Source organism: Temnothorax americanus, unplaced genomic scaffold (genome assembly GCF_048541705.1).
Source record: "Temnothorax americanus isolate GAGA-0224 unplaced genomic scaffold, ASM4854170v1 Scaffold29, whole genome shotgun sequence".
In the NCBI taxonomy this organism is placed as follows: Eukaryota; Metazoa; Arthropoda; class Insecta; order Hymenoptera; family Formicidae; genus Temnothorax; species Temnothorax americanus.
The window spans coordinates 2,162,588-2,185,144 of NW_027509432.1; the positions used below are offsets into that span (position 1 = coordinate 2,162,588).

General features: G+C 38.5%; 2 protein-coding genes across 11 annotated transcripts in view; both read left to right on the top strand.

Moving 5' to 3' along the window:
• The window catches only part of Rab3-gef (Rab3 GDP-GTP exchange factor), a 25,912-nt gene extending 10,930 nt beyond the window's left edge, over positions 1-14,982 (top strand). For 5 of the 10 annotated variants that reach the window (XM_077410394.1, XM_077410400.1, XM_077410398.1 and 2 more), the window contains 18 exons: positions 13-213; positions 316-511; positions 840-935; positions 1,011-1,150; positions 1,231-1,389; positions 1,502-1,696; positions 1,823-1,910; positions 2,143-2,279; positions 2,632-2,772; positions 3,365-3,509; positions 3,625-3,754; positions 3,953-4,169; positions 4,229-4,501; positions 4,832-5,011; positions 7,832-7,840; positions 11,494-11,566; positions 11,762-11,808; positions 12,652-14,982. In XM_077410394.1, coding sequence (XP_077266520.1) covers positions 13-213; positions 316-511; positions 840-935; positions 1,011-1,150; positions 1,231-1,389; positions 1,502-1,696; positions 1,823-1,910; positions 2,143-2,279; positions 2,632-2,772; positions 3,365-3,509; positions 3,625-3,754; positions 3,953-4,169; positions 4,229-4,501; positions 4,832-5,011; positions 7,832-7,840; positions 11,494-11,566; positions 11,762-11,808; positions 12,652-12,984 — 2,760 coding nt within the window. In that variant the 3' untranslated portion in view covers positions 12,985-14,982. Of the gene's footprint in view, positions 1-12; positions 214-315; positions 512-839; positions 936-1,010; positions 1,151-1,230; positions 1,390-1,501; positions 1,697-1,822; positions 1,911-2,142; positions 2,280-2,631; positions 2,773-3,364; positions 3,510-3,624; positions 3,755-3,952; positions 4,170-4,228; positions 4,502-4,831; positions 5,012-7,831; positions 7,841-11,493; positions 11,567-11,761; positions 11,809-12,191; positions 12,340-12,651 lie in introns of all 10 variants that reach the window. The other 5 variants (XM_077410395.1, XM_077410403.1, XM_077410401.1 and 2 more) reach the window with 4 other exon arrangements.
• A 138-nt stretch (positions 14,983-15,120) lies between these two features.
• Positions 15,121-20,038, top strand: LOC143899925 (uncharacterized). Its single transcript, XM_077410729.1, has 9 exons — positions 15,121-15,725; positions 16,033-16,245; positions 16,503-16,756; positions 17,048-17,194; positions 17,282-17,319; positions 18,598-18,736; positions 18,948-19,212; positions 19,275-19,450; positions 19,769-20,038. The coding sequence occupies exons 1-9, from the start codon at positions 15,638-15,640 to the stop codon at positions 19,940-19,942; spliced, it is 1,494 nt and encodes a 497-aa protein (XP_077266855.1). The 5' UTR covers positions 15,121-15,637; the 3' UTR covers positions 19,943-20,038.
• The last annotated feature ends 2,519 nt before the right edge of the window (positions 20,039-22,557 follow it).

Here is a 22,557-nt window from a genome sequence, read left to right on the forward strand (position 1 = left end):
GGAATCAATTAGTTGACGCAACAGACGAGGAAAGCGATGGGCGAGGCCACCAAGTCAGTGCAAGAGGTGTCGAAAACTGCGCTGGAGGCGAGTAAAACCGCGGCGGGTGTCAGCAAAAACACATTAGACGATCTGACGTACGTCGGCAAGAGCACGTTGGGAGACTTGACGAAAAGTGCCAAAGAAGCCGCCGCGAAGAAGGGATTGCTCAAGGTAAACATATCTTCAACGATCTCAGATCTGACATAATCGCGTTGAAGCATCCTAATGTTTTTGCGTTGATCTTTAAAATTGGTTTATCAAATTTGCGTTTAGAGCCTCGGAGAGTCGCAGTCACCAGTACATAGTCCGCAATCTCCCAATATGACGCAGCAGCGGAAGGATTCGATGAGCAATCAGCTGGTCGCGTCTGACACGCGGGGTGGCGTCGGACGGGACTTTTTCAGCAATATTAGCAGCGATCTGAACGGCTTCGCCGCGCAGACCAGCAGCATGTTTAGCGATTTATTCGGTACGTTCCGATTTCATTTTTGATAATTATTAAACCACGAAACACATTAATGATTTATGAAATTCTGCATTTATGATGTGATAATTTTTATGGCATTAATTTTATAATAAATGGTTTAACATTTCGAGTAAAAAGATGTTTTTTAAAGTAGCGGGAGAAAAATTTGTTACTTATTTATAATTTTTTTTTAACTTTTTACGTGCATTTAATTTAAATTTAATTATTAAAAGTCGATAATGTAAATCGACATAAAAATCGATAATGTATTTCGAGGAGAAAGAGGTGGTAGCGCGGTTTAAAGAATAAAGAAATTGCATCCGATTTTCAGGTAGTAAAAATAATTCCAATCGAGGCAGTAGCTTCTTCCCGCAGAATCAGAAATCGAGAGAGAAGACAAATCCGATTCTTGGACCATTTCCGAAAGGTAAACTAACATCGAGGGATTTCTAATTAAATCCTTGCATCTAAAGATAAAATTCTGAACGAGATTTGTCGACAGTTGCAGGAAAAACCGGACTGGTGGAACGTTCCTCATTAATAAAACATTCTACACACAAAGTTAATCAAGAAGACGCGCAGAGAATGCAAAATGCGGAACGTTCCAGCACAAATAGCGACAATCAAGCCTTTTTAAATGACGCAAGTATTCGTAAACGTTCTTAATTATTAAAAACGATCATTGAAAACAATCGTGCTTAATTTTACGACGGAATTTCTAGGTGGTGACGCAAGTGTTTGCTGGCGAAGGCGTTGGTTGGCTCAAATTGAACAGGCTGAAGAAGTTGATGGAAGACGAAAATTATCGGGATTTGGTCGTGACGAAGCTGAATAAGGGTCTTAATAGGAAGATTAGTCCAAACGATCACATTGACGATGTGGTAAATTTCAAGTGTATCTTAATTTGACATTATCTAGGGCCTACTAAACTTCCTCGACATTTTTCGCTTCGAAGTAAAACATTCAATTATGTCTGCTTTAATTTCTTGCCAGGCCATATCAAAGCCCGTGTATAAGGGAATGTTAAAGTGCCTTCAAGCAGTAACGCACGGTCTCGCACATACGTATAATAATTTTGGACTAGGCGGGATGGCTTCTGTCTTCCAATTGATGGAAATCGCTCACACGCATTACTGGAGCAAGGATCTATCCGAAGGTAGCGGCTTCGACAGCTCGTTGATGTCACAGGTATAAAGACTCTTAAACGCTTCTGACGTAGCACAATTTACAATTTGTCTAAGCCGATATTTATTTAATATTTTATCGTATGAGCATAAATTTAATTCGACAATGAAGAAAGCGTTTGTTTCGCAGGCGTCTAGCCCATTCGGTAGCAGAGAAAACCTAAGATCTCCGCAATCCCCGAATCAGCCCGACTTTATGGATGTCACGCAAAAATCGGGTATGTCTTTGAGCACACTGTTATAAAAAAAAAATTCCGTCAATTCCTAGTCGAGGTAGATTTTTGATTAAAAATTTTAATTTAACATCATTGCGATAAACAAGACCAATTATTTCACGTAAACTTTGTTGACTTTGGAATAGATGTAAAATTTGCCAAAAGAGCGTAGGCTAATAATTTGAATAAATACTTGATTATTAGTACTAATTAATAATATTTTTACAAATACCAGACTTGCCGCAAGTGCATTTGGATGTGCCGCAAGCACCGCCGGCAGGAGATACGGGCCAATCGACAACGGACATGTTTCTGGATATGTTTACGAAGAAAGGGAAATTTTTAAGCAAGCTCACCTCGTTCGATTCGGAGGTAGAAAGAATTTTTTCATTCAATATTAAACGTAGTTCCCCTATATCTTAAGCTCGAGTTTCAAGTTGGTTGTCCTACTTGGTGTCGGAATGATCCTGCAGGCGCGATCAATGATTGTTGAAAATACTGGTAAAAATACATCTCCTCCCCCCGTCCTAAAACAGACGAGAGATAGCACTTCTTCTCTCTTTTTTTTATTTTAGAGAGAATATTTATTCGGCCTGGCAGTTTCTTTGACGGTCCTTTTAAAGCTAGTAAACGCGAAGAAAGAAAAAGAAAAAAACATCACAAAAATGCTCAATTTTCGATTGTAACATGCAACGCACATGTGTTTTGTCATGTGTTTTTTTAGAGTGGGCGGGGTGGTGGAACGGGGAGCAGCGAAGCTTTGTCCACTGACGGAGGTAGCATTATCACTAATCCTGCTTTTCGGCAAGCGCACCAAGCTTCCTTCCGAAGCACCGTGTCTGATAGCGAGGTCGAGCAAGGCAATGTAAACTATCTTGAATTAATATAATCTTACATAATTGTTAGATACATCTGGTAGAGCGCAACGCACATACGTTAGTATTATCGTCTATTTCCTCAAACGTTTAAGTGCGCGCCCTTTACGAACGTATAGAGTTCCCAGACGCGACCGATTCGGATATGTAGCGTCTACATCTCGCGCGACAAGAGTCCCGTAGTTCCGAACACTCGAGTCACGTTGATACCTCGACATTCATCAGACACGAATGGACGCTGACAGATCGCATAGAAAACTGTTATCGAAGGGTAACAATGACGCGTTTCACTGCAATTTTAATTTTACTGTCACATTAAAAAAAAATTAGTGTCTCGTTTGTGACGTAACTAGGTTTTTTCCGTGATTCTTCGTGCAAACAAGTTACCCTTTGATCTTAGAGGTTGCATCGCACTTAGTTAATTGGAATGGCTCTAATCATTATAATCTCGACGGATGTCAATAGAAGATGTAGTCTCGGGATGTGTTATCGTTTCATTAAAATCTCTATCGTTTTTCATCAAAGATCCTCATCCTTGGATAACGCTATTAACTTCATTCTTACGCGATTCTGTGATTCCAGTTTCCTCGGCAGGGCAAGCAGCGTTCCGGCAGCGTCTGGTCCAGCAAGTCGTCCCTGAGCACCGGATTCCGGTATCACGGCGGAAGTTTAATACCTACCACGACGTTACCGAGTCCGGAAGCTGCGAGAACATATCTCTTTGAGGGTACGATACTAGAAGCATTTAAAGAGACGATACGATTACCACGAATGACAAAGGCTGACGGATTTTCTCGTATAATTTTGTTATCTTTTCATTATATCACGATTTTCAAATCCAGGTTTACTGGGGAAGGAGAGATCGTCCCTGTGGGACGAAATGCAGTTCTGGGAGGATGCCTTCTTGGACGCCGTTTCGCAGGAACGCGATATGATGGGTATGGATCAAGGGCCCGGAGAGATGGTGGAGAGGTAAGAGACGTCCGTAATACTTAACGATTGAAGACGAGGTCAAAATTAACGAAAATCAGAGATGGTACCACGTAATCTTCTTCTATTTCGAATTAGAAATTGAAAAATCGTACATGACTTTAGATCTATTAATCGATACATATAAATGTAGTGACAAATAGAGAATTGTTATTAAAACATGTTGCATGCGCGACGCAGATACAAGAGCTTAAGCGAGAGCGAGAGACGACGGTTGGAGCACGAGGAGGACAGACTGTTGTGTACTTTGCTGCACAATCTCACCGCTATCCTAGTGATGCTGAACGTCGAGAAGAACGAACTGAAGCGGAAGGTACGCAGACTGCTGGGCAAGAGTCACATCGGCCTCATCTACAGCCAGGAACTGAATCTACTCCTCGACCAAATAAACAATCTCGTGAGTGTTTTTATCGCGCAACTGATTAGCAAGTCGCTAAGAACGCTTCTTCCTCGCAGCACGGAAACGACATCGACCTGAAGCCCCTGACGTCCCGACAAATGCACCGGCAGTCGTTCACCGTGCACTCGGGGGTCGACGCCGAGGGTGACCTGCGGTTTCTCGAAGTCCGGCATGACGGCCTCGTGCTGAGATCAGTGAACGGCGTGATAGTAGAGCGCTGGTGGTACGAACGCGTGGTCAACATGACCTACAGTCCGAAGAACAAGGTTCTGTGCTTGTGGAGGAGGAGCGGCGGCGATACCGAGTTACACAAGTATTACACTAAGAAGGTAGGAAGGATCGAACGAAGGATTATAACGAAGAAGAAGGAACATTTTGTTCTGTCGCATAATAATTGCAAAAGTTCACCGAAGACAGGATAGAAAGTCTTAAAAGAGTCTTATGTATTTCTAACAATGTAGATTAACTTTAATCCAATTTTAATTTAGTTTAATTCTAAGAATTGGAAAAAGATAGAAAGTTAAACCGAGATTAAAGTTAATCTCCATTGATAGCAAAAGTTGCAGATGATACAATCTTTTCTACATAGTCTGGGGAAAATTCGTGGATTCCAAGTTGATTTTCGATGCTAAATAAACTAAAACGATCGTTTATTCCAGTGTAAGGACGTGTACTACTGCATTAAGGACGCGATGGAGAAGGCGGCAGCTCGCGGGCGAGGCGGGAACGTGGGCTACGAGCTCGGTGGCGAGTTCCCGGTGCAGGATATGCGAACGGGCGAGGGCGGGCTTCTGCAGGTCTGCATGGAGGGCGTCGGTCTCCTCTTCGCGAACAGCAAGGTATGACTCGCACTCGCGTGAAAGCCACACACTTTCTTACGCTGTTATCGGGAAGAATCGAGAGCTCGGCTCTCCTTTTCACTTTCTCTCTCTCTCTCTCTCTCTCTCTCTCTCTCTCTCTCTCTCTCTCTCTCTCTCTCTCTCTCTCTCTCTCTCTCTCTCTCTCTCTCTCTCTTTCGAGGATTGCGCATATATCTATATCTATATCTATATCTATATATCCCTCTTACATTCTACGTTCAATTGTTTGTGTCATGTTGGATCGTATATATTTATTGGAAACTTTGATTTGGAGATTATTATCACCTTCCGTTATACCCTCGACCGTATTACGTCTCGATTATATAACGTTGCGTCCCCCCCTCTCTGGCTACCGATGCTGTATCGTTTACTTTTTACCGACGTGCCAATGCGTATAATAATGCCTTTATTTCAGCAAGATTGAACATATACGTTAGAGAATGTGTTACGCTACCACGAGACTGACTTCGTTCGAAAGAAATAAAAAAATATCCTTTGTCTCGGCTCAATGATCGCGATCGCGGTCGGAGGCGGCATTAAATGCTAGCCTCGATACTCGTAACGTTGCTCGATTAATTATTAAATGAGTACTTAAATGGGGCATTGATTAAATAAAAAGGAAAAAGAAAGACAAAACGGCAAATGCAAAAACGGCAGCGTTGAAATTGAAATAGGATTGAATATAGGACGAAATCTCGTCGTCGTTCAACCACTGTCTTTTTAACCATTCATGTTCTCTCGATCATCGAATATTCTCTCCCTGTGTTTTTTTTTCTTTCATTACTGCATTGATGCAAGGACCACTCAATATTATCTCCCACTGCTAGCCACTACGATCTGCTTAATTGATTTGTATCTTTGTACGTGATTCATCGCGACATGCGTCCATGTGGTAGGTCAAGTCGGGCTCAAGGTGGTTCGATCGGCGAACATTCAACCTGATGTACATTCCAAAAATCCGTGAGAAATACCCTGTGACGCCAAGATTTCTTATCTATGGTTCATGAGGATACTCGCGAAAATTTATACTCGCGCGTAAACGCAACGACACAAATCGGTACCGACGAAAACGGAATTAAAAAGACTTTACGAAAGAAATGAAGAGATATAGAAACACACATCTCACACTTTTTTTTTTAAAGAAAGAAACAGCATAATTATGCAGAATTTACAGAATGCCGCTGATCGATTGTGCTTTTCTTTTTTTTAACCGTATAAGTTCTCTTTGATCGCTGATGAGTCAATTTTCCATTGCAAAAATATCAACGCGCTAATTCATTAACTATTTGCGTCAGACCACGGAAGATTTTCCGCAAACTCAACGGATTCTGTTAATATGATCCAATCACGACTGGAATTTACTTTAATGAAATTCTCAAGCCTAGAGTCGTTGAGATATCTAACGTGAAAAAGGAAGAAATAATAAAAAAAAAGTTATCGATCCCATAAAAAGTTCTTAATAACGAGAAATTGGCTCAAAATTGATCCATAAATCTTTAATTAAAAGAGCAAGCACGTTTGATCTGCGACATTTTTTTATGCGCATCTGTATTCGAAATGTGGTCCATTTGTCTCAAGGAATTTTTAATCTTTTTTTTTTAGCAAACATTCAAAATGCATACTTTGATGCAAATAGAAAAGAATACAATTTATAAATGGATGGCGGGGTTTTTAAGAAAATTGATAAGTAACGCAAACAAATGCAGCGAATGGATCTTATCAGGAATCGGACCACGTCCGAACCAGGTGCATACACATTACACGTATAACGCGTCGCACGCGTGCACATACCATTTTTCAACGAAGAAAACAGTCGTTCTGCTTGACGTTAATCGAGAGCTCTCCGTTTAATCGTAATCGTTCCGGCGCGAAATGTAACTCGGCACAATTTCATACGGCTCTGATATCCTCTCGGTTATTTTTACTGGATAATATTGTGTTCAGGCGTTATATTAATCAATGTTTTCTTGCATGGAAGCTCGATGTGCAGTTGCAGACTCTTTTATCTGTATTATATATAATTATATATATATATTACATATTTTATTTATCATTACATTTATATATATATATATATATTCCTATGTATATATATATATATACACATAGGAAATAAGGTATAGGGCAATATATATACAGACTGTCTTTTGAACACTATACTCCTATATCTTATCATTTGTATTGAATGTTGGATGCTATTATATTTTCTCCATAAGTCTAACAACTTCTTTATCTGTCGTGGTCATGCGCGAGGAAAGTCTATTCGCGGCTCGAGACGAAAGAAACTAAAAGGACAAAATGAAGAAGAGAAAAAGAAGATGATGCAACGAAATCGCGTGCGCTACACAAATCGCTGTTTACTCGGCCACTTACTCCACCGCGATAAAAACGCTCGCGGCTCTCGTTTATTGAATCTCGCGCGAAATGACGAAATACCTGTGGGATATTACGCCCGGGATACACGGGCATACACGGGCGTCCGATTCGGGTAATCGGAATGATAGACTTTTCTCAGCTTAGGGAACTTTTGAGATGGTCCTTGAACAATGAATATATACCTTGCTGTTTATCGATTTGGCCATGACGTTAGGTGATAAAAGCGTAGCTGTGATATCATCGTATACAGCTGTATCTCTCTTCTCTCTCTCTCTTTTCTATATATACATTCTACATATATATGTTATATATACTCTATAACTGAGTGGATAACTGCTGTTACCAAAGGTTTTAATTTTCTGTTTTTCTGTTTTCTGTTTTCTTGTCCCGTCCATCGACATTGCCCTGCGGCTGGGCAAACAGGATTTCGAGGTATCAAATCAAAATAAGTCATTGTTTGTTATATAAATTCAGTATATGACTATATACTCAATGTTGGCCGTGTTCCGGAGATGCTTATTTATTTTCACCATTACTTTTGGCCGTATATATTATTATATATATACCATTATACTATATATATATCTACCTTACATTCTCTTAAATTGCATTCGAACTCACTGATCTGCTCTGTCTATCCTTACTGTTTTTTTTTACGATCGATCGGTGTTAGTTGTAATATATATATATACACGCATATGTATCTTTCCGTTACGATATTATATATATGATATATATACATATCGTACAGCCGATACCTCTCCGGGTATCCAGTAATGAACGATGAAATGCAGAACAGTGTTTGCCGCATTGACCGAAAAGTCCGACACAATATACTTATATATTGTATATCGTTTAGATGAGATATTTGTAAGTAGTGTTTAGTGCAACTTGTAGAGAGCGATGTTCGATGCACACACAATGCAACTATATATATATCTATATAGCCTAATCACTCGTACATGAAAGTCCGTACACCAAGTCATTACGTCACGATCATCATTTACAGCTTTCACGTTTTACACACCGTGTCTCTCTTTCTCTCTCTCTCTCGGTCGTAAATTGAGAAAGCTCTTCGAGAAATTTATTTTATCGATACTGTCATTGTCGTTGTCAGTTTGCTCGACACGCGATCGAGTCTCTTAAAAAGGAAAAAAATTAAAAAATAAAATAAAATAAAATATGTGCTGCCAATTTCATCAAGGATCGATGACAAGTATCCCGCCTATCTGTACGAAATCTCCGGAAGTAATCTGCTCTCTCCGTTCTCTTTTTTTTTTTATTTTTTTTTATTTCAACTTTCAGTTGGATGAGATTAAGCGAAACATTTGTAGTCTGTAAAAGCCACTTTGGGTAAGATTTTGGGACCGTTAATTGTGCATCAACAAAAATGCCTCTAGATTGTCCCTCGTTTATGTGGACATTTCTCGTGGACGGTAAAATCGGGGATGATATTTCCAGAGAGATATACTGCGTAAAGATATCGAAACTTCAGGATTGCTTACATAATGTGGACGATATTGGGAATAAATTGAAAAAGACGAATTGCGCAAACGAGAGTAGTACGAAAAGAGATGAAAGATTTAATATGCCTAAAATTATTCTCTCGATTGTTGTCAAGTAATGAAAACGAAATCCGCGAGTAACACATGCATCGCTCGAAATTCATTAATTCATTTTACACTGGTAGTCATGTAGTAGAGCAATGGTTCCTCGTGCTGTCTAGTGATCGTCTAACGTGTTTATTGCGAACAGGACTCTACAAATGAAGAAAACGTCGTGAAGACTGCGCGAGTCTCGCGCGCGAGCCTCAACCGTCTTCGCCATGATATTATTACACTTCTCTGGCATGGCACTCTGCTAACATATTGTTTCTTGTTTACGACATTGTATACCGACTCCAATATTGTATCCGATTCACTCCTTAAGAAGTGATATTTGTTTACCGTCATGCTTCCCCACACCCCCATCTTCTCGATTTCTCTCTACCACCCCCCTCGCCCCCCCCACGATCGATATAATATATATATATCACCGTGCATCATTGTCGATCGTATCACGTCCGCCGATCTGTATTGGACGATACAATTGCACATTTTAGCAACTCTCCGACGCTAAGCAATCAGTGACATTTTACAATTGAGTTTAGGCCATCTCCAGAGTTGTCTGCCGCTATTACGCCTGCCGCTAAATATCTCGCTGACATTGCTGCCGCCGTCGCTGCTTCTTGCTGCTGCCATCGCTAGATCTTGCTTAATAATCAATTATTATCGAGATTGCAACGCGTTTGCTGAACGATGCATGGCGTTTTTAGTAGATTTTGTAGTCGTAGAATAGTTTCCTGGATCGTTTATGCGCCGCTTTCGCTCTTACACCGCGGATTCATTCTCGCAGAACTCAGCAATTGAAAAAAATACTCTACATAGACGAAATTATTTTGGCTGAAAATTGAGTAATATACTTTCTTTGTTGTCCACTCGTATTATCAACTTAAGACAATCGTCAACAAATTTTTCCGCGTAATTAAATAAGGCAACATTTTTTATTCCGCATCGAATGGATATTATTTTTGCAGACGGTAAGACGTGTTCTCTGAGACGTGATAGTCTTGCTAAGGTTCAGTTTATGACAATACACACTGTTGCTTGCTGCTGAGTTTGCGATCAAAATATGACAATTGCTAAGTGAGATTGAGCATGTTGTCTCGCGAGACAATCGTTAATACGGCTGTTCTGAAAGGCTTGTGTATGCTGCATGTAGAAATATTCATAGGGTTTTTGAGTTTTCCGATTTCGTTTCTCTCGTCTTACACTTTTTGCACGTGTAATGGATACATTTCTATTTCAGCATTACCCATTAAATACGACATCCGCGATATTCCACATACAACGCGTCTCTCAATGTTCGTCACGCGGACGTCGTCGCCGTGAAATGTATCTTCCACGTTTTCTCTTTTCGTAGTGGAGATCGGCTCGAAGATATAAAAGTTACTCGAAATGCTGGAACGTGAATATTAAAATAATCCAATCGCTCGCGAGGCACACGGGTTTTAATGTGCAAGATAAATATATCCAGGTCTCTGTTAGATTTGAATCGTTCTCTTCGCACGCAGAGAAAATCTTTAAGATGAAATCACGAATCTTTGAGATAAATATGTTTGAAATAAAGCATGTGTTTTGTTTTTTAATATTCTCGGAAAAACGGAAGAAACACGATCTAGTCGCAACAATGTTATAGCGTACAAGAGCATCGCTTCGCATCTAATCAAGTGTGAATTACTAATTATTTTATGTAAACGGCATGTAATGACAACAGTGACAGTTACTACGATTGTTAGAAATTTTGTCGATAACTTCTTGTCTGATGTACGTGTCACGCGCGTTACTATACCATTAATAAATTATCAATAAAAAGTAACGTTCCAAGTCTTGCGTTAAAAAACAGATCATGCTAAGACGACAGTTACCGTGAATCAAAAAGATTATACGAGAACAGTGTATTAATTTCGCTAATTGCGTTGTAATTATAGTTTGAATAATTGTGAGTCTCTGTACGGTGACGTGCATTGATTGAAATAGATAGTACGCGAAACACACCCTTTGCGCAAAACCCGTCGAGCGCGTCTAGATTTTCAATTAAAAAGCATTCTCTTTAATCAAAAGATATTGAATTGCGAAATAAAGAATCTTTCACATTCTTGCATTTTGCAAATTTACTTGAAAAAACGATTGAAATAATAATAATAATATAATTGCAATAATAAATAGAATAATGTAGGAGTAATTTTGAATAATAAAGTGAGATTAAAATGTAGAATTGGTTAATTGATCAGAGATGCGACGGAGTTAGCGCTCGAAGGGTGGAAACGGACGCTTATCGTCGGGCGAGCATCACGATACATTCTCACGCCTCTTTTAGAAAGCTGTTTCGCACACATGACCAATATTGCCGCATATATCGACGCATAAGATAATGATAGGCAAATAGAGAAATCGTCAGAATCGTGCGTGCATGATGGAGTAGATCCAGATCCATGACGCCGCGATACGCAGACCACTAACGCAAACCGATTGTGTTATTTGCAGTTTTTTGTAAGACTCGATCATATCCGCAAGTGCTTTACTCAAAAGGATGGAATCTTTGTTTTGGAAGAATTCAGTAAGTGACCACACCGAATACTGCATCGATTTACCATACGCTTTTACACGCTCGTAGATATCTCGTACGAGAAAAAAGAAAAAAATTAATAAAAATATATTCACGATATATACTCTGGCACTCTTGCTTTACGCTGCAATTTAGCTTTTAGTCTTTGAATGTCGGAACGTTATCCCGGACGCCTTTCTGTTTCAGATCCTAAAACTAGACAAGTAATTCAACGTAAATATAAGTCGCAAATGGTGAGTATTTCGAGGCTCCTTACTGCCGGAATAGAATATATCTGCCGCAAGATATATGAGAAAAGATATTTATTTCGAGAGAAAAGTAATAAAATGTCTGTTTTATTATAAAACTAAATAATAGTTTAATAATTAATTCCATTAAAACTATATTCGTTTCAACAGAATGAAATATTTATTTTATACGTACACAGAATGCAATAACGTTTTAAAAAATTTCACAATAATTTAAGCGTTTAGTGAATGCATAAAATATTATTAAGTTACAACGGTTTGCTTTTAATTAATAACATTCAAGATAAAAAGAGAGTCGAGGATGATAGACATTTTATTACTTTCAATTTTTGTACTTATCGTTTCTATAGCCATATACTGTGTGACAGGCTGAAGAGGCGGTTCGCTGCTTGCATAGAATATTTTCCGTCGCATTTACCCTTAATAAACTCTCGTCGGAGACTCATCAGAAACATAAGCGCGGAAATGACACCGCATGAGGCTTATCTTTAAGTTTTTTCCTTTCTTACACCTCACGTAAGTTCTTTTTTCCGTTTGATAAATTTTCGTTTTGCATTTTTATAAATTACGTTCAGAAGACAATTTTTACAATTCAACTTTCTACCATTTCTGAACAAAGTTCTAGTTTCAAGTGATTTAAGTTTGATTTTATACACACATACACATACGTACAAAATTAAAAATGAATAAAAATTTGCAAAATTTGATTTGATAAAATTAATATTTATTTTTATTTCTAATGAATTAAAATATCAAAACGTCTGATAAATAAAAAGACATGAATAATTTGTACGTACGCAAGAGCGTTAAATATTTCTTCATTCGCAGGCATCTGATATCTGTTACGCTGTCCTCTGCGTATTTTCTTACGTGGCGGCTGGCACCGAGCAACGAAAACAGGGCCAGCAGCAGCAGCAGCCGCAATCGCAACCGCAACAGCAATTGCAACATACCCTGCAACCGCATCAACAACGCCAGCACCAACAGCAGCAGCAGCAGCAACAGCAGCTGCAATTGCAACAACAACAACAGCAGCAACAGCAGCAGCAGCAGCAAACCCGACATCCCTATCAACAACACAAACAAGAGCAATCACAACCGAGTAATGTAACACCGCAGATGCACAAAAACACGCAATTGGACCCCTATCGTCAACGCTGACACAGGCAACGACACTCGCTTCCTTCCGTTAGCATCCACAACAGGAATAGTTGCGCCCCTTACACCTGCCTACCCTGGGTATAAGTGTGCCGTGTCTTTCTTTTCCAGAGGGTATTTTGTTTAAAGATTCGCGAGACATGAGAAAGATAACAATCTCGGTTTTTCGTTTGATTTATCTCTCTCTCTTCAGATTCGCCAACGTTCTTCCCTCTTTCGGGAATGAAATTATTGCGAAACGTTGTAATAAACTTAAATATGAAAAAAAAAGAAATGAATATCTATCGTTAGCTTAATTCGTTAATGTTGGACATTTGTGGCGCGACTTTTTATTACGTATAGGCCTGCGTCGATGTGATAGCTGTGGTATTCTTGTATTCGTCCGTGCACGTGAGTATTACGTTGCACGCGTCTCACCTAAAGCAATTAAATACAATAACTACTCGTAATTGGCGGTGTAATTTTATATGAATACGTCACGACACACGGGGAGAAAGAGAGATTGTGATTGTTCGCGATTCGGAAAAGTAAAAGATTTATTTTAGTTCGTGTAAGTAGTCAGAGTTAAGCCGTGATCAGACTACAGATTGGAATTGAGATTTGATTGAAATTTAACCAATTAAAGCAAAGTTCCGTTAAACTTGAAGTTAGTTTTCTTTATTCTGATTGATTAAATTTCAAACCAATCTCAATCCCAATCCGTAGTCTGATCACGACTTAAAGAAGGTCGACGAATGCCAAATTGCGAGATCCTCACGCTGACTTTTGATTGTCATCTTTTACTCTCGTCGTCTTTTAGCACGCTCGATCCTCTCTCGCAATGAAACAATGAAGCGTATAGATAGATAAGCTCTCTACTCGCGTTCGCTGTCTCTCTTTTCTTTACTCGCCTGTAATCGAGTCTAATCGGTGATTTCTGTCTATTTCGTTTATATACAATACAGCGTGTACTTAAGGTGTTAACAAAAAAACTGTCGTGTGTAGGGTGTATAGAAAAAAATGTAGTGTGTGGTCTCGATGTCTCGAGTAAATACACAATGGTGAATCACTATTTTGTACGGTTTCAAATACAGGAAAAGAAAGATCTTTCGATAGCTCGTAGAGCGCTCGTTTAGGGTACATGTAATGTCCCTCCTAAAAAATATATATATAACGTAACTGTATAATATCAAGGAAAACACCTAAGACAACATCTTTGAAAATTCGCATTTCTCTGCGTTTTCTAACGACTCGAGATTTAGTTTAGACGCGTAAATTTAGTTGGGCACGGAGACGGCGGAAACGAGATCGCGGTTTCAAATCAGATAATAAGAATTGGCACTAAGTGCGAAGCAGCGTCTCTCGGAAATTGTACTTTGGTTGTAATTCTTCCTTGCCGCAAGTATTCCTCGATATTCCGTCACGTTAAATACGCGTCGCGTAAAGTAGATGAACAACAATGACCAGTTTAGGGAGGAAAGGGTGTAAACTTTAGTGTCCCGAACTCAGCGCGAAGTAAATGTAGCGTACGTGTCTCTACACGAGAAGAAATGATATATTTTCTTGCAACGTAGAAGAGGCGATTATAGATATTTGTAAAAAGGGATATAGGATTTGTAAATATAACAATCGGCGGTGTAGACAAGCGGCACGAGAGAGCAAAGGCATGAACAACCCTTTTTATTTCTCTCTTTAATACGATTATACATATTAGAGCTCGTTCGTTGAGTTAGAGAGAGGTGCGTTTTTTAAGAGTGAGAGCAAGAGGGACGACACGTTCTCTTCTAAACATCTAAAAAAAAGAAAAGAAGAAAATATACACACGCGATCCTTTGTACGAAGTTTGTCTGCCTAAGTCTCGATGTTTAGAAGTTCGACACGTCGGTCGATCATTATCATTTCGAGATATATCACGGTTATGCTATAAAAAACTTTAGACCTCTAGGAGAGAAATTAATACCTCGCATTGTATAGTACTCATCCATGTAGACGCCTTACGCCCAAAATATACTTGTAGCCAAATCGGAATTAAATGATAATTTATTTACCTCCACCATTGCGACCGTACAATAAGTGTAGGTCGAATTTTTAGCATAACTGTTAGAACATTTGTATTAAACTGTATTGAATGGAGAACGCTCCAAGTAAATTCGAGCGCAATTTATACAATGATGTTCAATCAATAATTACAGGCGATATACGTGGACATATATGACCTCGTAATTATATTGTTAAGCTTAATTGATAAATGCTCTTTGTTGATCTCGAGATGCGCTTAAAACGATGGCAGCAAGCAATTGCGTCTCGCATATTATGAAATAATTATCTTCGATCGAATTTAAGCGAAACCTAATTAATAATATTTCGAAAAATATATAACTAAAATCTTTGTAATCATTATACGTATAACTAGAAATTATTCTTGAAAAATTATCTCTATAAAATACGATCTTTTATCTCATTGGAAGGATCGAGATTTAATCTAATAAACAGTAGATGTAATCGGATCTGATCAAGGCCAGGCAGTGCGGTCAGTCACGAGGACTATCGTATTTCGTACCTGGTCCGTTCTTCTTTTTTTCGTATCGATGTCCCAGAGCTTGATGAGAAGCTAAACTTGATCTCATTACCGAAGGCTTCTGGTCCGCAGTCGCGTCTCGAGTTTCGTTGTACGAGGATGGAGCGATGGGCTGGAAAGGTGGCCGTGGTGACCGGTGCCAGCGCTGGAATTGGTGCAGCGATCGCGCGAAGTTTTGTAAAACAAGGTGAGGAAATACAAAAAATATTACGTTGAAGTTTACTTCTTGACTAGACGAAAACCTTGCGATCTATACGGGTTTAGCTCGACTTGCGCTGAGATAATTGTTGCCGTATCACTATCGTTCGCTAATTGGAAAGTATGATCCATGTTATATTCGAACGGAAACAAGATATTGATATTAAATGCCATTAAAATGTCGCGTTAAAAGTCTTACCAAGGAATTATGTAATATATAAAAAAAAATTCGTCCAATAACGTAATATGCGGAGTTCGTAAATGCGATAAATATGTAAATCGTTTTGTTACGTCAGGTATGACAGTGGCGGGCTTTGCGAGGAGAGTGGAGAAAGTTAAGGAAATCGCTGACGGTTTGAACGATTCCTCGGGAAAACTCCATCCCGTGGAGTGCGATGTCGCTGAGGAGGAAAGCGTATCCGCAGCTTTCGCATGGGTGAAGGATAATTTCGGATCGATAAGCGTTCTCGTGAACAGCGCTGGTATCACCAAGGAATCCTCGCTCATAGGTAAAAGTCGACTTCAATTTAAACTATATTAGATCAATAATTTTAACAATTTACTCTATAAAAGCCTCGCACAATTTTAATTCGTCTCGTCTGAAGAAATTTTCGTTTCCTTATATCCCTTTGTCTAATCGGTGGACAAAAGGAGGATGATTATTATATCCAAAAGAGATAAAAATGCATTTTTCGTAGACAGCGACAAAAAATACCAAATATATTATCGAGTACTTATTATTTTTCTTCGTTCAACACGTTTACAGACGGTACTTTGGAGGACTGGCGATCCGTGTTTGACGTGAACGTCCTGGGGCTTTGTCTCTGCACGCGGGAGGCTGTACGTATGATGCGCGAAACGGCGGCCGAGGATGCCGTCGTGATTCACGTCAACAGTTTGGCCGCCGAGAGAGTGCCCTTCATCCCGGGCTTCAGCGTGTATCCGGCGTCGAAGCGTGCTATCACCGGCCTTGCCATGACGTTGCGACACGAGCTCGCGGGCACGCGTATACGCGTCACGGTAAGATAAGACGCATATATAAAATAAAACAGCTGTTCTTGAGAACATCCATCGCATTTAAGAATTTTTAATCTCGCAGAACTTATTAATAAAAAAATTGATTACAGCATTAACTAAATATATAAAAATCTGAAAGTTTAGTACGTTTAATTGTCGATCAAACTATAATTAAAAATTATTCTAGATAATATTATATTTAATATGATGACTGAGAAGAGTGTATATTTAAAGCTGAATAAGAAACTTAGGACAAACACGAGCCGTATTTACTTCCATTTTTATTACACGCAGAACATCAGTCCCGGTTTGGTCGCAACGGAATTCATGGCTTCCTACAGCGTGTTCTCCCCGGAAGCGATGGCGGCGGCGCCGACATTAAATCCAGACGACGTCGCGGCGGCGGCGATTTATGTGTTATCCAATCCTTCTCACGTTCTGGTACGTCGTACATAGATCTCTATATATTTTCCCTTCTCGTCGTACAAAATAACATCTAAAAGAATGATATATATCTTTTTCTCGCAGATACAGGATGTCGCGTTGAGACCTTTGGGCGAATCGTGGTGACCGAGCTTCAGAACGATTATACATGTATATTACACAACCAGTACTATATCGAAATGTTAAATGTAGTTATATAGAGCGATTGTACTTTTTATGAGCTTTTTACGAGGTCAATAAAAACGCAACTTTATTCACACGTCTCTTCTTTTCGTATTAGGTCGATCGAAAGATCTGTTCGTGTTAGTGTAAGAGCCATATAAATATATAAAAAAATGTAATGCTTTATTATCACTCCGATTTGGCATTATGAAAAATATAAATCTGTACCTTAGAGATAAAGAATTATATTTCCAGTTTTTCACAAAATGGAATTAATTTATTTTTTTTAATATACCGGGAGTTTAAATTATACATATAATAATAAAGAGTTATATTTACTGGTAGTCCATTATTACTGGTATCCTTAGATATTAATGTTTAGAAAAAGTCGTATTGGAAATTTTCATAAAAATAATAAACTTTAAACCCTGTCTCTCTCTATAAATTTACAATATGGAGATGCGATTCTTTACCTCTAAGGCTCTAAGGTATAGAAATATGTATATGTATATGTACTTAAGCGCGGACGCTAATTTTATTTTCGTGTTCTGTTTTTTCGTCTTCGCTGTCTGAATGTATCGAATTATTATTATGTTAAATATCAAAATATTTATATAAAAATATTTATATAAAAAGATTTAATGTTTATACATTAATGCTCGATATATAGAATTTTATCTTGCGCCAGCAGAGCTCACCGATTAAATAATAAGTATTTTAAATACAAATACGAACTTCTGTATAAAATATAAAATAAAAGTAAAGTTATATTTTTTATAATGTTAAGTTAAAAACAACTGGAAAAATAATACAAGACATATATATTATAAATGATACAACTGTTCATTGTATAAAATATACGCATTTATTTAATCGCTACTTTAATTAATAATATTTCGTTTTCGTGATAATTAATATTCGCGAACGCTTAACAACAACGATAACGTCTTATCCGCGAGCGAGCACAGCGCTAGATTTTAAATAAAGGGGGGGACACCCTTCTCCCAACAAAACTTACATCCCGAAAACAAGCTGTAATATCGCGAATAATATGCAATACATGCGCGGGAATGCATCATCCAGAGAGCAATGAACTATCTACACGTAGATTATGCGCGACCCCCTAATCGAAGTCCAGATTTTCAGCGTGGTATAAAAGGATGTCAGGGATGCGGACCAGCATGCAGAAGCCTCTCGTGGCAGTGAGCAGCAATTTCCTCTCAGATCTAACGCAAAATCTTCAACATGAGTATTCTATCCAACAAGATCGCCCTCGTCACTGGCGCCTGCTCCGACCTCGGCAAGGCAATCATCGAGGAATTGGTGTCGCAGGGACTCAAAGTCGTCGGCCTCTCCAGCGATATAAACAAGCTGAAGGTACGTTTAACGTTATTAAAAGCTAATAATTCTATTAAAAGTACAATTGAATCGCGTATCAATTATGAACTATTTAATAAAAGTGGTATTAATAAATTACTATTTTAAGTTAGTCATCTCAGTTTCTCTCTCTCTCTCTCTCTCTCTCTCTCTCTCTCTCTCTCTCTCTCTCTCTCTCTCTCTCTCTCTCTCTCTCTCATGATCTCTGTAGATTCTCGTGGATGAGCTGAAGGGCAAACCCGGCAAGCTCTATCCCCTTCAATGCGACTTGAGCCTTCCGAACGAGATCGAGGGCGCGGCGGAGTGGATAGAGAAGAATCTGGGTAGTGTGGACATCCTGATAAACAATGCCAGCATCAGCCTGAATTGGTCCAGCATCAACGGTGGCATACAGGAGCTTAAGAAGAGTCTTGATATCAATGTGCTCGGCTTATCGTTGATCACCAAGAAGATTCTGCAGTTGTTGAAGAACAAAGGTAGGTATTTCGGGAAAAACTTATCTCTACGTCTGATAATGTCTGTAAAAAAATAATGTTAGGAATCGATAACGGCGCCATCGTTAATATCAACGACATATGCGGTCTGAAATTGTTGCCTCTCGCCTCCGACCGGCCCATTTCTCCGGCATACGCTCTCAGCATGTCCGCGCTGGCCGCGTTGACCGAGAGTCTTCGTCTGGAATTGGCCCAGAACCAGTCCAACATCAAAGTGATCGTAAGTAACTTCGAGTCGCATTGCACTGAATTTATTAAGCAGTTATACATAAAGAAACAATTTTATCGTTTTAACATACATAGAATAAAAAGTTACAGCTTTTTCAAATTGGGACCTCTTAACATTCCACTTTGTCAATCTTTCCCAAATTCTTGCGGGCAAATTGAAGAATATTTAAAGCAGAATATTAAGAAAATCATTGGTTAAAAGTAATAATTTCTGATATAAAAGTGAAAAATATATCGGAGAGACACGGCTGAAAAATTGCTTAGCGAGCTACTTTTCTTTCTGTTAACATAATTAATTCTCTCGTGACAGAGTATCTGCCCGGGCTTGGTGGAGAGCGAGATCAACCAGCAGTGGTTGAAGGAAAATTCACGATTGGCCCTGAAACCGAAAGACGTGGTCGACGCTATTCTTTACACGTTGCAGACTCCGGAAAACGTGCTTATTAAGGATCTCATTATTACGCCCATTCGAGAGATCAATTGAGCTAGCACCGGACAAAATCGTTGTCTACGATGAACATTGTAGTATTTAGAGCACGTATCTCGTGGCAAATCAAATAAAGAATTAGCAATTTTTAAATATGGTGTACACGAGTTTGTTACATTGATCCTCTTCTTACAACACACTGACTTTATTATCTTTTACCGGTATAATATCATGTACAAGTAACAGGTTTTAATGAATAATATCTCAACTGCTTTTATATTTTTGCGTATCGATCTTGACAATTCTTTCAAATTTCTACGCAGTTTGTGAATTTATTTTCTGCATCACTTTCTGCACTTATTATCTCTCTCTCTCTCTCTCTCTCTCTCTCTCTCTCTCTCTCTCTCTCTCTCTCTCTCTCTCTGACTTTTTGTTCTAAATATACTTATTTCATATATCAAATATAAGAAATGCATCTAAATCATTAATCCGTCATTAATCCGTTAGCTTTACGATGCATAAATCTCTTATTACAAATAAGTACGAATACAATTATCGTCTAAAGATCTCCATATGGATACGTGCTTAATTTTGTAGCTTTAAACTTCGAAAACGCGCCTATTGTGTGCTAATAAGGCGCCCAAACGATCATAATACAATCAAAATGTTAACAAGTATAATACTTACCTGAAAAGGCCATGGTCATGACTTTTATTTACAAGCCCATGAAAGCATTAATTCGTACCTTAAACGCATGACATTGCTTTAAAGTAGATCTGTTCGCAAGCGATAATTGAAGGAAAATTGTATAAAACAATATTGTACTTGACGTATTTATTTTCTTAATCGTCCCATTTGCCAGTTTAATAATTCACAAGAATTCTGAGGGGGAGAGTGTTAAAAAAAAGAATTGCAAAGAAGCGACATTAGGAGAATCCTATTTAATGAAAGTGTGAAGCAATCGATGTTATATTTAGTGCCTAGTTGTGAAGTACATCCTAAACTGTACGCCTTGTACAACGAAAATACTTCGGTATGTACAATGGGCGGATAATAAAATTGTATATATAGCGGATGATAAACTTGTATGTAATATACAACAAAATATGCGCAATAAAGGAACTGCTACTAACAATTTTAACAATCGTGTTTTAAATATTTGTGGATAAATACATACTATGTGAGACCGTTGTAGATTCGACGCTATGCATAATTTTTTTATTGCTACACATTGTTCGTATAACAATTAACTGTAGGAGGACAATATATATATATATATATATATATATATATATATATATATAATAACACAAAAATAACACATAAAATATTAAAAATATACTTATCTGGGATGTTAATTGAACAAAAAAAAAAGGCAGAATTGTTATCAACTAGTCATTACTATTGTTGCGAGATCTGTCACGTGAGTTATGCACGACAAATTTCACAACAATGAGAATAAAGCTCAACACAGGAAGGATCGATTATATTAATGCAAATTTTAAGACTTTTAACGAGGCAGGCTTTTGTATTGCGTGTTACTAAGTTGCGTTTGCCTTGGTGACAAAAATGAAAATACGAATATAAGAATATTTTCGAAGAGAGAGCATGCAGAAATAAATATCGATAGTATCTCAGGTATAAACTGTTTGCACAAATACCTTACGGCAAGCCACCATCTCAATCCACTTTTTCATTTCATCGGTGAGAAAAATGACCATCCAATTTATCTTGTCAATTGATCCCGCTAAACACAAGTTCCAAATTCCGTATCCGACCTAGGAGACAAATCCGTGAACCCTATGAAGCGCGAACGATATCATGCTTCCAAATCCACATTCTTCCACATCGCATATCATTCCCTTAATGAATCCGAGTGATCCGCTCGAACACGATCCGATGAATACGCAGCGCAGGCAATTTTTTTTATCCTTATATCCAAAAATATCCGTCCATGCATAACTAACTTTATCCCGTTTTCCGAATCCTGCCAGCGTCCTAATCCAAACATATCCGAAGGATCCTGTCCGTCGTAACGTTCGTACGGAGTTCCTCGAAAATTATGAGGCCGGTTCCCGTCAAGATGACAGACAGGTTGCGTTACTCAAACGTACCATCCTCTTGTTTATGCCAGTTAAATCCTGAAGACTCGCACTGTGGTTTACAATGTAGAAACGCGAGAAAAAGATGCACTTTGACAGTCACGATCGGTCGAGAAAACGGCCATAGTTATCGGGAGACACGTTTTTTTTTATGATTGGACTTTAGATCGCCGATATTATCGAATGTACGATTATTAGGCATGCAACAGTTTTTTTTTCCAAAGAATCACTTCCACCTTTGAAATTAACACTAAATACGAAATGTTTCGTATATGTAAACAGCTAACAAAATTGCGTTTAGTATTGATATCATCCGTTGTATCAAGAAGAAAATAGATATGCCGAAAATTCATCCTTAATGAGTAATCCGAAAATTAATCTTCACCAAAGTTCAAGAAACTTTAGAGTTATCAAACCAAATGCTTCCAACAGAATCCAGTTGTAGTTGACAATCCATTACTAGTTTGACTATTCAGACAATAAATGAATTAATAAACGCGCAAAATGCTTTTTCTTTCTTTTTTAAAATCAATACGTGGAAAATAATACGCAACTCGAAGCACTTTAATC

Coding starts and splice junctions, on each gene's coding strand:
- LOC143899925 (XM_077410729.1), top strand. CDS start 15,638: ATGGAGCGATGGGCTGGAAAGGTGGCCGTGGTGACCGGTGCCAGCGCT. Junction 18,737..18,947: donor GCGATATAAACAAGCTGAAG/GTACGTTTAACG, acceptor TGATCTCTGTAG/ATTCTCGTGGATGAGCTGAA. Junction 19,213..19,274: donor GCAGTTGTTGAAGAACAAAG/GTAGGTATTTCG, acceptor AAATAATGTTAG/GAATCGATAACGGCGCCATC.